Source organism: Columba livia, chromosome 2, assembly GCF_036013475.1.
Source record: "Columba livia isolate bColLiv1 breed racing homer chromosome 2, bColLiv1.pat.W.v2, whole genome shotgun sequence".
NCBI lineage: Eukaryota > Metazoa > Chordata > Aves > Columbiformes > Columbidae > Columba > Columba livia.
In genome coordinates this window covers 86,896,216-86,908,822 of record NC_088603.1, presented here as the reverse complement: position 1 = coordinate 86,908,822, position 12,607 = coordinate 86,896,216, and the positions used below count along the sequence as shown (strand labels likewise).

Below are 12,607 nucleotides of genomic sequence, written 5' to 3'. Positions count from 1 at the left end.
CTGCCGCCCTGTGCCGCCCTCCCTCCCTCCCTCCCCCTCCTGCTCGCTCCCGCCCGCAGAGGCAGAGGCAAGCCAGGCGCTGCCGGAGAGGGCAGTCACCCAGCAGGGACCATGGGGCTGCCACCCTGAACGTCGGGCCGCCCGCCCCGCCCCGGTGTAACCCGGCCCGGCACGGGCTCCGCTGGCGGGCCTCCCGGCTCCCCGCATCCCCGCCAGGCGGAGCCCGCGGCAAGAGCGGCGCTCTAGCCCAGCCGGTTCGGTGGTTCCGTCTCTACGGTGCCCGCACCGCTCACCCGCGCGGCACCGCCCCCCGTGGTCACACCACTCGCCCGGCCGGCGCTGCGTCAGCCACACAAGATGGAGACCGCCGAGGAAGGTATCGCGATCGCTTTGCGCCCCACGCTAACCTCCGCTCCCTTAGAGCCGGGTGGGGGCTCTGCCCGTGCTGCCTCGATGGGTGGAGGGGCGGGGGAAAGGGGCGTCCATGAGCCCGGGAGCCGCTGGGCGGGCCGGGGCTGTTTACGCCTGGAGGGGCTTCGCGTATCGGGGCTGCAGGTGTCCGGGCCGCGCTTCCTACCCGCACCCTTACTCCGCCGGGCCTGCCTGTGGTGGTTGCGGGGTGCGAGCCCGCGGGCTGGTGCGCACTTGGGTCCCCCTTACATAACCGCGGCCGTTGGGAGCCGGGCGCTGCGTGGGGGTGGGGGAGGGGCGGGTGGTGCTGTGGTAACACCCGGCGCGGGGCACCGGGGCTCGCCCGGGCCGCCTCGGGCGGCGGGGACCCGCCGGCGGCTTCTGCCGGCTACGGGTCTTCTGCATGGGGCTTTGCTAGGGGGGAGGTGAGGGTCTTGAGGGTCGCTTAGAGGCCTTGTGTGAGGAGATCCCGGCGCGGAGAGCAGGAGCCGGGGAGCTTACACTGGGGCGGTGTGAGGGGCCGTGAGGAACGGGCTCCGCCGAGTCGTGCGACACCTTTGCCCGGGTTGGCTTTCCCTTGTCCCACAGACGCTGTCATACCCTGTCCTGTAACTCAGCGAGTTTTAAATTTCCACTTTCAGCTGAATAATAATAGGAGCTTTAGCTGCTGCAGCTTCTTTTGCAAGGTTAACTTTGTTATGTATGCTGGAAAATCTATTTGAAAAATTGAAATAATAAAACGATGCCAGAGCTGACAGGTTTCTCTGTCTCTTCTGCAAGCTACTAACAATACATAGTAACATCTCATTTTAGAAACTAAGTTGACAAAGATATCATAGTCATGTTTTTTTAATGTGTAGTTTCCATTTTTAAAGGGTATTGCTTTACTTGAGATCAAATGTGGGAATGCTTCATCAGCACTTTTGCTCTGCTCAGATAAAGTTGAGGAGCTGTGTAGTTCAAGCTGATAATGCAGATCTTTCATAAACCAGGACTTCATATTGTAGTGTAAACCAAAATAAATAAAGGATGTGTGTTGTGCTATGTTTCTTGCAGTATTTGAGCTTTGTTTGTCATCCTAAGCAATAACTGCAAGTATATATTGCAGTAGTAAGACAGTTCCAAGGAAAGTGTTTCCGTCTTGGATTTTGTTACTTTGGCATAATTTAGAATATAGCTTTTTGTCTGGTCACACTTCATTTTTCCAGCTTGAGAGAATTAAAAATAAACACCCTGCAAAAATATGAAGCACCAGGTGAAATAACACAGCACCTTTGTAGAAATGTCCATTGGGTTGTGCTGTAGACATATTTAGTACCTGTGAAAACAGATGGTTTATCAAAATACAGGGGTTTTTTAAATCTCGGCTTTTAAAACTGCTTGCTGCAACTTTGTCATGCCTCTGTAGACCAACAGTTACATATTCTGATGAAATTAACCAAGTGAAACTTTGATTGCTTGGCCTCTGGTAGCCCAGAAAACCTGGATTGTTGTAAACTGCAAAGTGGATACTAAGAAATGACCAGCTGAGTTCCAGCCACTCCGGTAGTTGGTAAATGCATCTCGGTGGCTTTGATTCAAACAGCATAGTTCATAATTTGTTACAGGCTGTTAAGAGTGGTAGTCTTTGATCATACCTGCTTTTACAGGGTTTAGTATAGGGAACAGAGAGAACAGGAAGTGAAAGCAGAGGGGGCCGTTGGTTACATCTTAAGATATTGTGTTCTTTAACTAAACCTTCATGTTAAACTCTGCACTTGAAATGTGGACTTTTCTGATTTTGTGTTTTGTTTTTTTTTTGTTTTGTTTTGTTTGGGTTTTTTTGTGGGTTTTATTTTTGTGTTTTTTGTTGGTTTGTTTTGGATTGGTGGGGGGTTTTGTTTGTTTGTTGTTTTTTTTTAATGTATCTTTAGAAATACATATACAGGTAACCTTGGATATTATATTGTAGTCTTATCAATGTTACCCTGGAAAGCTCTGAGTGGTAGGATGAAAGTAACTAGTCTATATACTCACTTTCCATAAATACCACAAGAGTGTTTCGACTTCTTCTACAGTTTCAAACTCCAATTCCCACTATTAGAATTCCACAACACTTGCCAGAACACTGAAGAGGCTTCCCAAGGTTAGAAAGCTTTAAACACTAGTAGCAGAAAAGACTGCATTCGTGGATTAAGGAGGAAATCCTGCTCCAGTATTATTGTGTGCCTGAATCTTTGCTACAAAGTGTCAAATGGGCTTTCCTAACTATTGATAGCTGATTAATGATATTATGTAATGTGAGCATTGCTTCTCTGTAGCACCTGAAAGCACCAGATACCAGCTTTTGCTGATGAGAGGGACTTCTTTTTAGCTAAATCAGTTTGTTGCTAAATAATATAATCTTCACTTCTACATATTACAGTGAAGAACATTCGGTTAGAGAGGTGATAGGCAGAGAGACGTTCTCTGGAGGAACATAAAAGAACTGTATTACCCAAGGTCATTCTTTCCAAAACACATGCATGAAGAACAGGATGCAAAGTGTGTGTGCAAGTAGAAAAACAGCGTCTGTTACACAGTGGAATTCCCTCTGAAACACGATAGTAGGTCATAAGGTGCATAGCTTCACATGTTGACCCTCAGTGGTGTTTATTGATTTGAAGCTATCGTCTGCATAACAGTCCATATTGTTACATTCATTGCATGTTTATTTGGATTTATAAAACAAGTGGGAATATCTGGAAATTCTCATAGCCTTTAGAAAAATTTATGTTTAACTGATTGTGATAAGCTAACTGAGGAAATCCTTTCTGAAATAAAAAATAAATTTGCTTTCAGTAAAGCAAATTCTGTTTTTTTCACAGCAGTCTTGAGAATAAGTGAATGGTGTGCTGTTAAAGCCAATGGACCGTTAATGAGTGGGTTCAGAGAGCTGTGCAGGTCTTTCAAAGAACAGTGTGTTTTTAACTCTCTTTCTTTGGTGCCAGAGAGTGTTCTTATAAAGCAGTGGTTTCACATCCTGGCTCTAGTGCTTGTTTGACCTTTTATCAGACTGATCAGCATACAAAGTTGTCAGCTCACTGTAGCAAAATAGCTCTGTTTGAAGGGGTGCTGGAGGAAGGTGGGCATGACATAGCTAGTGGTGGATCCTGCCTGTCCATTGAAGAGACCTGTCCTGTGCAGCCATCTGGAAATACTCTGTGATAAAAATAATTTGTTAGGTGAAGTAGCAGTTTTAGTCGTTCTTGTCAGCAGAGAAACCAGGGGCTCTTGATGTTTGCAGTCGCTGCTTGATATGGCTCTGATGGAAGTACTCTTTATGTCTGTTTGTACTGTGTTGTGGTTTAATATCCACTGGCAGCTAAGCCGCACATAGCTGCTTGCTCACTCCCCCTTGGTGGAATGTGGGAGAGAATCAGAAGAGTAAAAGTGAGGAAAGTCACGGGTTGAGGAAAAAGTAGTTTAATAGGTAAAGCAAAAGCTGTGCACACAAGCAAAGCAAAACATGGAATTCATTCACTACTTCCAATCTGCAGGAAAGCCAGGCTCCATCATATCTAATGGTTACTTAGGAAGACAAACACCATCACTCTGAACGTTTTTCCCCTTCCTCCTTCTTTCCCCGGCTTTATGTACTGAGAGTGATGTTGCATCATATGGAATAGCCCTTCAGTCAGTTGGGGTTGGCTGTCCCCGCTGTGTCCCCTCCCAACCTTTTGTGCACTCCCAGGCCAGTGACTGCTTAAGAACAACTAAAAAAATCAGTATGTTATCAACATTGTTCTCATACTAAACCCAAAAGACAGCACTATACCAGCTACTGTGAAGAAAATTAATTCTATCCTAGCCAAAACCAGGACATAGCATCACTGATGGGGGTATTGAATACGTTTCTGTTAATTTTAGGGTTTTGGCCTACATGAATGAATTCAAATCTCTCTTCTAGAGATGGGAAATTATTATTTGTTTTGAATCACTTGAATTCTTATGCTTTATGTGTAGAAACTGTTCTAATACTGTGCTATGGATATAATAACATTGTGATTTCTTTATAGAAAAACATTCATATTTTAAAATTTGGTACCTTTTGGAACTTTTTGTAGAAAAACATTAACTTTTGAGGATTTCAACCAAGAAATGTGATTCAGACTTGAAAAAGTGCATTTTTGGTATTCTTGCATCAGTACTTTCAGTTGGTATTTTTCTAACAAAGATCTCTGGTGTGTTTCTGTTACAGTCTTGCAGGTTTGCTGAATAGAGGTTGATAGAGAAATAATTAACAAAAGAGAAAATGCTGAACTTGAATCTTCTGTAATAAATAACCATTTTATGTTCATCTCCTTAACAGAAGTAAAAGGATGAGTAAATGTCTCCCATAATATAAATGTCTCCCATAATATACTCTTGCAAAAGCTGGTAGCCCATGGCTTGGACAAGTGTACTCTACGCTGGGTTAAGAACTGGCTGGAGGGCCGGGCCCAGAGAGTGCTGGTGAATGGGGCTGCATCCAGCTGGCGGCCAGTCACTAGTGGTGTTCCCCAGGGGTCAGTGTTGGGTCCAGTCCTGTTTAACATCTTTATTGATGATTTAGATGAGGGGATTGAGACCATCATCAGCAAATTTGCTGATGACACCAAGTTGGGAGGGAGTGTCGACCTGCTGGAAGGCAGGAGGGCTCTGCAGAGGAATCTGGATAGACTGGAAAAATGGGCTGATTCCAATGGGATGAAGTTCAGTAAGGCCAAGTGCCGGGTGCTGCACTTTGGTCACAACAACCCCCTGCAGCGCTACAGGCTGGGCACAGAGTGGCTGGAGAACAGTCAGACAGAAAGGGACCTGGGGGTACTAATTGACAGGAAGCTCAACATGAGCCAACAGTGTGCCCAGGTGGCCAAGAAAGCCAACGGTATCCTGTCCTGTATCAAAAACAGCGTGGTCAGCAGGACAAGGGAAGTGATCCTTCCCCTGTACTCTGCATTGGTGAGGCCACACCTGGAGTATTGTGTTCAGTTCTGGGCCCCTCAGTTCAGGAAAGACATTGAAGTGCTGGAGTGGGTCCAGAGAAGAGCAACACGACTGGTGAAGGGACTTGAACATAAGACCTATGAGGAGAGGCTGAGGGAGCTGGGGTTGTTTAGTCTAGAGAAGAGGAGGCTTAGAGGTGACCTCATCACTCTCTGTAACTACCTGAAGGGAAGTTATAGCCAGGTGGGGATTGGTCTCTTCTCCCAGGCAGTTAGCCATAGGACAAGGGGGCATGGGCTTAAACTCTACCAGGGGAAATTTAGGCTGGATACTAGAAAGAAATTCTTTACAGAGAGAGTGGTCAGGCATTGGAATGGCTGCTCAGGGAGGTAGTGGACTCGCCGTCCCTAGAGGTTTTTAAACTGAGATTGGACATGGCACTTAGTGCCATGATCTAGTAAACGGACTAGAGTTGGACCAAGGGTTGGACTCGATGATCTCTGAGGTCTTTTCCAACCCAGTCGATTCTGTGATTCTGTGATGAAAGATACCATGCATATGTCAAGCAACTGAAATATTTTTATTTATATTTGCTTGTGTGTTTAAGTGCTCTGGATAAATGAATGGTATTAAGATAGACATCTGTTCTTTAGAGGGAGAAGTTTACACTAAATTCCTTGTCCACAAAGCATCTTGCACTCTTCAGTTGTAAGAAAATGTCAAAAATAGAGAATAAAGAAAGTGCAGGACCTATTGAAGTATTATTGAAATTGTTAACTAAGAAGCAGACAATGTGGCAGGACTGTGGACTGCTAAATGGCCGTATTCAACTTGGGTAGCAAATTCACAAAATACCTATTTCTGTTTATTATGGTGGGGTTTTTCCCCTTCATTGGGCGCACCAAGAAATGTCCATGTTAGGTTGAAGAGTAGCCAATGGTGTGTTTATATCATTGTTAGACATTAGTAAATCTATTTACTCAGCCTCCATTTATCTTGTTCAAAATTCAGATGGAATTTTTCCATTTCAAAGCCTCCACTTTTAAGAAGATTATCCTTTACAATCTGTATGTTGTTTTAATGATAACTTTAGACAAAGAGCTCCTCAGCATGTAGTTTTATTGTGTCTATTTCCTAGAAATCTTAAAAGTACAATAGGACATGATTTTTATAACATGATCCGGCAGATAATATTCTTGTTGCTTTTTCTGGTGATCTCTCTGTCTTCATATCTTACATCAGATGAAATCTGTCTTTCATCCTCTTTCGATTGATTCTGGCTTCTTTTTGCTACATGATATATTTGCTAGAGTTTAATTGTATAATTTATCTTGTAAATTTGAGTTCTTTAAGCAGTAGTGTAATAAGCTTTATGTCCTTGTCAGCAGATATATGCAGAGTCTGTCGATCTGAAGGAACTCCTGAGAAACCTCTCTATCATCCATGTGTTTGTACTGGCAGTATTAAATTTATTCATCAGGAATGGTAAGTTCTGTGTTTGTATGGGAGTTTTTTGTTGTGTGGGCATTTGTTTTTTGTTTGTTTGTTTGTTTAAATAAAACACATTACCGTGTTTGTAAAAAGAATACTCTCTAGATCTTCAGGTTAACTAGTAAGAAAAAACAGTTTGCAGTGGATAGTTTATTCCAGTTCACAAAAAAAAAAATCAGTAACTACATATTAAAATTAAGTACTAATAATTGTTTTTTATTAGGACTGCAATTCTGCTCATCTATCAGTTTTTTGAAAGCTAAGCAGAAGGATCAATATGTTGGAGCTTTTTTTTTTTTTTTTTTTTTTCCCAGTTATAGTTATAAATTAAAAGAAGTAAAAATACCCTAATACTTTTTGGTCATTTTGAGGTGTATGGTCGATCAGGCAAATGCTAAAATTAAACCTGTAATTCTGGTCTATAGCAGGTATTCTTTTGATGGTGTTTTAGTAGCCATTCTTTCACAAATACAGCAGTTGTGAATCTTAGCTGTGTGCATATATGTGGCATATCTTGAAATATTTATAAAGCTTGGTGTCACTAGTGGGTGTCCATGTCAGGATATATACTTTGAGTTACTAGCCTTTTGAATAACATACTCAAAGAATGTGCTTTCAGGACTGTAAGTGATGTAACTGTAGAGTTGTTATGACTCCTAGTCAGTTTACCTTCTTTACTTTTGAAACTTACTTGATGGTCTAAATGGACTTAATAAACATGTTAATTTAAGTTCTGCTTGATAGTACCAGTGTCCTGATTTATGTTTTAAAACAGAGAATTGGTGTGTTTTACTTAATGGAGGAATAAAGCAGAGAGATGTAATAGCGTGTATTAATATGATCACTTTTTGTTGCAGCTTAGTTCAGTGGCTTAAACACAGCAGAAAAGAATACTGTGAACTATGTAAGCACAGATTTGCTTTTACACCAAGTAAGTGTATTTTACTGTTCCTATTTTTTCAGAATTTATTTTCTTTTTTTGTCTTGGTGTGTGTGAAGTGATTACTTTTTCATTCAGCATGATGGATCCAAACTTGTATTTTAACCTCTACATTCTTGTTTGTCTTGCAGTTCTTATGTATATTATTGCAGACTGTGTTTGAATGATGGATAATCTGATTCTTTCATAATCGTACCTGAGCCACAAAAGTATTATTCTGTACTTTTTCCAGCTGACTCAGTCCCATTCTTTTGTTGCCAACATTACAGTGTTATGGCGCATTTTCAGCTTCACTAATAAATTTAAGTGTCTGGAAGTCTGAATGTTAAGGTTGAAGCCACAGCAAAATTTGAATTTGAAAACCAGTTTTCAGTTACCTTTGAGCTATCCACCTGCAGTGCTACCACATGATTTCTGTCAGTTTTAATGCAAAATATCTTGACTGATAATGCAAATGGTAATTTTTTCAGCCAAGATACAGTGACTACTCAGTATTACATTGCCTTTTATGTTAGATTCAACTAAATAGGTTAGGCAACTTATGATGAAGAATGACTGTATCTTTATAAAGTTCCAAGAGGATTCTTAATTACATTTTAACTGATAGTAGTAGAAATCAGTGAGGCTTTGGCTTGGTGGCAGGCTAGGCTCATTATCTAGTATTGCCAACTTATTTCTTGTTGAACAGGGAAAATGGTTCTTGTGCTGTGTATTTTTTCTTGTTAAATTTATTCATGCTGATTTATTCTCTATAACTGCTAAGCTCAGTTCTTCATGATGCAGGTATGTAATTTTTTTTTTTTTTTAACTGACAAGTATCTGCACTGTAGAAGCTGTCTTGAATTGGGAAGCATGATGAGGTTTGGCTGTTTTATATCTGTGTGATACCGTAAAAATCAGAGCTCCTTTTCAGTGTAGACAGTCCCAGTTAGAACGACAGAGCGCTTATCCCATTACCTGCTCCCTTCTCACCTTTTTTTTTTTTTTTTTAAACATTGGTGAAAAAAACTGAGCCTAAGCAGCCAGATGGTTTAGCTCATGTATTTTCTGTTCCAAAAATCCTATAATCCACGTTCTTTCTATGTACTGAACCTCAGAATTTTCTCTTTCTGCCAGCCATTAATTATACACATTAGACCATCCTTTTTTAAAATTATCAGCAGTGAAACGTATGACATTAACTCTGTCTTACCCCTGTAAGGAGAAAAGCGTATTTTATGTTGATCACAGCAATGCTTTCAGGTTATTGTTTTTAAGTAGTACAGAGACTTGTGTAAGAAGTGTAAGAGAGATGTCTTTTGTTTGCAGGTTTTGTTAAACATTGTTATAAAGGCATTATATTATATTTGGAAGCTTTGCAAATTAAAAGTGATCACCAGTTCTGGAGCTCTCTACAAGTTAATTAGCCACTTTAAAAAATGCATTCTGCTGCTTGGTCCTCTACAGAATTTAGCGTGCAAGACCAGAAAACTGCATTTCAGTGATTTAGTAGTTCTTAAAAAGAAAGAAGTAGTCTTGTATGAAAAAAAAAAGTGTATAGCATACAGAAAAAAGAGGATGAGAAGTTCTAAATGAGATGCACTTTATATGTGTGTTACTATTGGTAACTAGAAAGCTTATTCACTGCCCTTATCAACAGAGGTGTTCTGGCAGAAATTTAATCCTTGACTGACATAGCTGTTACCAGCACAGCTTGTAAAATAGTTGCAGATTACAGACACGTGAGAAAACATAATTGAATTACTGTGTCTTAACATGTTATCATTTGTCATGGGAGCCTTGGAATTAGTAATAACTGAAGCTTTTTCTTCACAGTGTAATAGAATACTTCTTCCACATTTAGCCTCTAGCAAAGGTTGTCTTATCCTTCTGTCACAGACTGGCCACTCCCCACATTAAGCACCCTCAGATTATAATGTTTTCTTCTTGGCTTTCCACATTGAGAGATGTGCTTTTTTCTTACCAGTCTGCACACAGTGCTAGTATGTGTCAGGTGCCTCGCACAGATTCCTCCAGCCCTTTGTGCCCAGCATGTCTTGTTTTCGTTATTTCTCTCATACAGTTATAGATTCCTTAATTTCTCTTATTGTTTGGAAGATAATGTGGATGTCCAGTCTGGAAGCTGGATCTGCTTGTGGGAGCTGGGACAGAGTCACAGGTGCTAGAGAGAGAATGATAAGGCAGAGATGGGATTGATGTATGTGCCAGTCATCCAAAACAAAGTTGGATGTGGCCTGTAACCATGCCATGTTTAAAGCACTTTCAGAGAAGTTACTTCACTGTGGGATGTGGTTGAATAAATGCATGTACGTAATCAGTATCTGTGCTTCAAGGGACAGGCACTAAGTTGATAATAATAGTGCAGTAATACCAGCAACTCATCTTTTAATTTAGCTTTGTTTGCTTGTTAAGGTTGTTGCTGTCATTCTGTCAAAAATGCTCCTTTGCTGGTATAACATTTTGTGTATGGAGTATTTATAAAACATTCCTAGTGCATATAAATTCTGTAACATCTAGTGACTTCTCTAGCACCTGAACTAGTAGATTAGTTACTGTTTGTAAGGAAGGAAGGAAACAGTAGAAGATTCAACTTGCATCTTGGCAGGAGTAAAAAGGAACTGATTTTTTTCTTTTGAATAATAGCATAATTCTCTAAAAATGTTTAGTCATGTAAGTAAATGACTTGATTTTCAATTGTAGACTTTGAAGCTAAATTTCATGTGTTTAAAAATCGTAGTTCTGCAAATTGCGAATTAATACAACTATTAAAAAAAACATAGCTTTAGACTTTTTAGACTTTTTTGAATTATGTCAAGGTGGTTGTTCATTTTTAACTTCCTACCCACATGGCTTCCTTTCATTTTACGATCAGATCGAAGGAAGCCATGTGAGTAGGATGTTTTTCAGTTCATAAATTACTATATTCTGAAATGAGCTTTTGATTTATGCATGCGAAGTTACTAATTCAAGGCTTGCGTGTACTTGGATCTCACTGTTTGTATTGTTGTAATCCTGATTTGTTACTGTTCTTTTTCTTGTCGTTTGCCACCTTTGTTCACATGTAACTGTTAATATGAAAGATTTTTGGATCATTTGGATTCATTGAGCTTCTAAGCTATCCTATAGCATGCGGAGATTATCTGTGTTGAGTATTTAAGCTTGGGGGTTTTTTTAATTAATCCATAGGCCTTGATACTATTTTTTTTTATCATCTTAAAACCTTCTGGATGTGACTAGTATATCTAGCTTAATGTGAAAGAGTTCATGGTTAATAGATTTTAAGGTGAAGAAAAATGAGTATTACTGGCATAATTGTAAAATATTATTCACGTTTTAAGTAACTTGTGCAAAAAACATCACTTAATAATTGCATGTTGTTTGTAGTAATGCTTAGTTTGTTAAGTTCCAAACTTTTGGATCTTTAATTTTGTACACAATTATCTGCAAGAAACATGTAATTATACTAAAATGAGTGACCTATTTTGTTGGGCTTGTCATTCCAGGTAAGTAAGATTTTATTGAATGGGCTAGTTTTCGTACCTGTTTATTTTGACAATCTTTAACATGGTGGTCCATAGCTTCAGCATTTCTAGAAAGTCTGTTTTGGAAAGACAAACTTCTGAAACAAAATACGACATGCTGGCACAGAATTCAGCATGCGTGCTGCCAGCTCCAGGGGGCAGAATTAACATGCAATTCAGTTATGTATGAGTGTAATTCCATGTTTTGTTAGACCTGTGGCTTACATGAGAATGGATGGTGCTTTTCTCCTTTTATCTTAGCAGTCTGGAGCAAAGTCTGTGTAAGCCTCAAGAGTATAAAATGTAGAAACATGGAATGGTTTGGGTTGGAAGGGTTTTTGGAAGATCATTAGTCCAACCTAAAGAATAACCCACAACTCCTGTTTACCAAACCAGTGCTTTAACCCATGAGATACAAAACACAAGGTTTTTACTTATGAGTTACATAGTCTTATTTCATGATCAGTGCACAAGGATGATTGAGGTGGCATATAAATGGCTTGGAAGTGTAATAGTCAATAGAAAATCTACGGGTAAGAGGACTGTAAGTGTGAAGGTTCTGTGAAGTAGGCTAAATGACAGCTTTACCTAACCAAAGGTAGGTGTTCTGCTTTCTTCCACACTAGGCTGACTTGAATGGGGAGAGAGTGAGAAATGAAATAGGATACAGTTGCGTTGTGATAGCTGTAGAGCAAAATAAGACTATTAAAAAAATTTGAGCCTTCATAATAATTAGTGGTAGGGGTTTTTTGATATAGCACATCAGAAGGCTGTTTCTAGTGTCTTTCTGAAGCTCTGCTTCTCTCGGTGAAAAGATGGTGCACTATATGAAGGGATTTGTGGGAGTGAAATCTGAAATCCGTAGGTGTAATCTGTATAGTATAATCTGTAGGGAAAAATACATTCAGGATTTTTATTTCTTTTTTGGGGAAGAGTAGCATTTTTAAAATGAAAATGGCCAGTAACATGAAAGCTACAGATAGTATAAAATACAACGGAAAGCTACTTCATAATGATTTTATATCTGACTTCTCTTTTTATCTACTTTTTACCTTGTGCCAGAAGTAGCCATAAATGGGGAAGATAAGCATATTTAAACCTGTACAACCTGTTTTCATTTGTTGGGAATAAGCCCTTAGAAGACAGAGAAAGCCTTGGACCATTGCTTTGGGACCAGTTACACATTGCTGGTTGGAGGTGGATTTGTACAGGGATTCTACTGCCAGTATGGGACAGGAAAGAGGAGCAAGAGAGTTTTGGGTTTGGGAAGAGCTTGGTGGTCTCTCTGAATTGTTTG

At 40.2% G+C, this 12,607-nt stretch overlaps 1 protein-coding gene across 2 annotated transcripts in view; it reads left to right on the top strand.

Moving 5' to 3' along the window:
• Positions 1-205: 205 nt before the first annotated feature.
• The window catches only part of MARCHF6 (membrane associated ring-CH-type finger 6), a 55,232-nt gene continuing 42,830 nt past the window's right edge, over positions 206-12,607 (top strand). Inside the window, exons 1-3 of one of the 2 annotated variants that reach the window (XM_065052663.1) lie at positions 206-376; positions 6,747-6,843; positions 7,707-7,780. In XM_065052663.1, the coding sequence (XP_064908735.1) occupies positions 358-376; positions 6,747-6,843; positions 7,707-7,780 (190 nt within the window). In that variant the 5' untranslated portion in view covers positions 206-357. Of the gene's footprint in view, positions 377-6,743; positions 6,844-7,706; positions 7,781-12,607 lie in introns of both variants that reach the window. The other variant, XM_065052662.1, reaches the window with a different exon arrangement.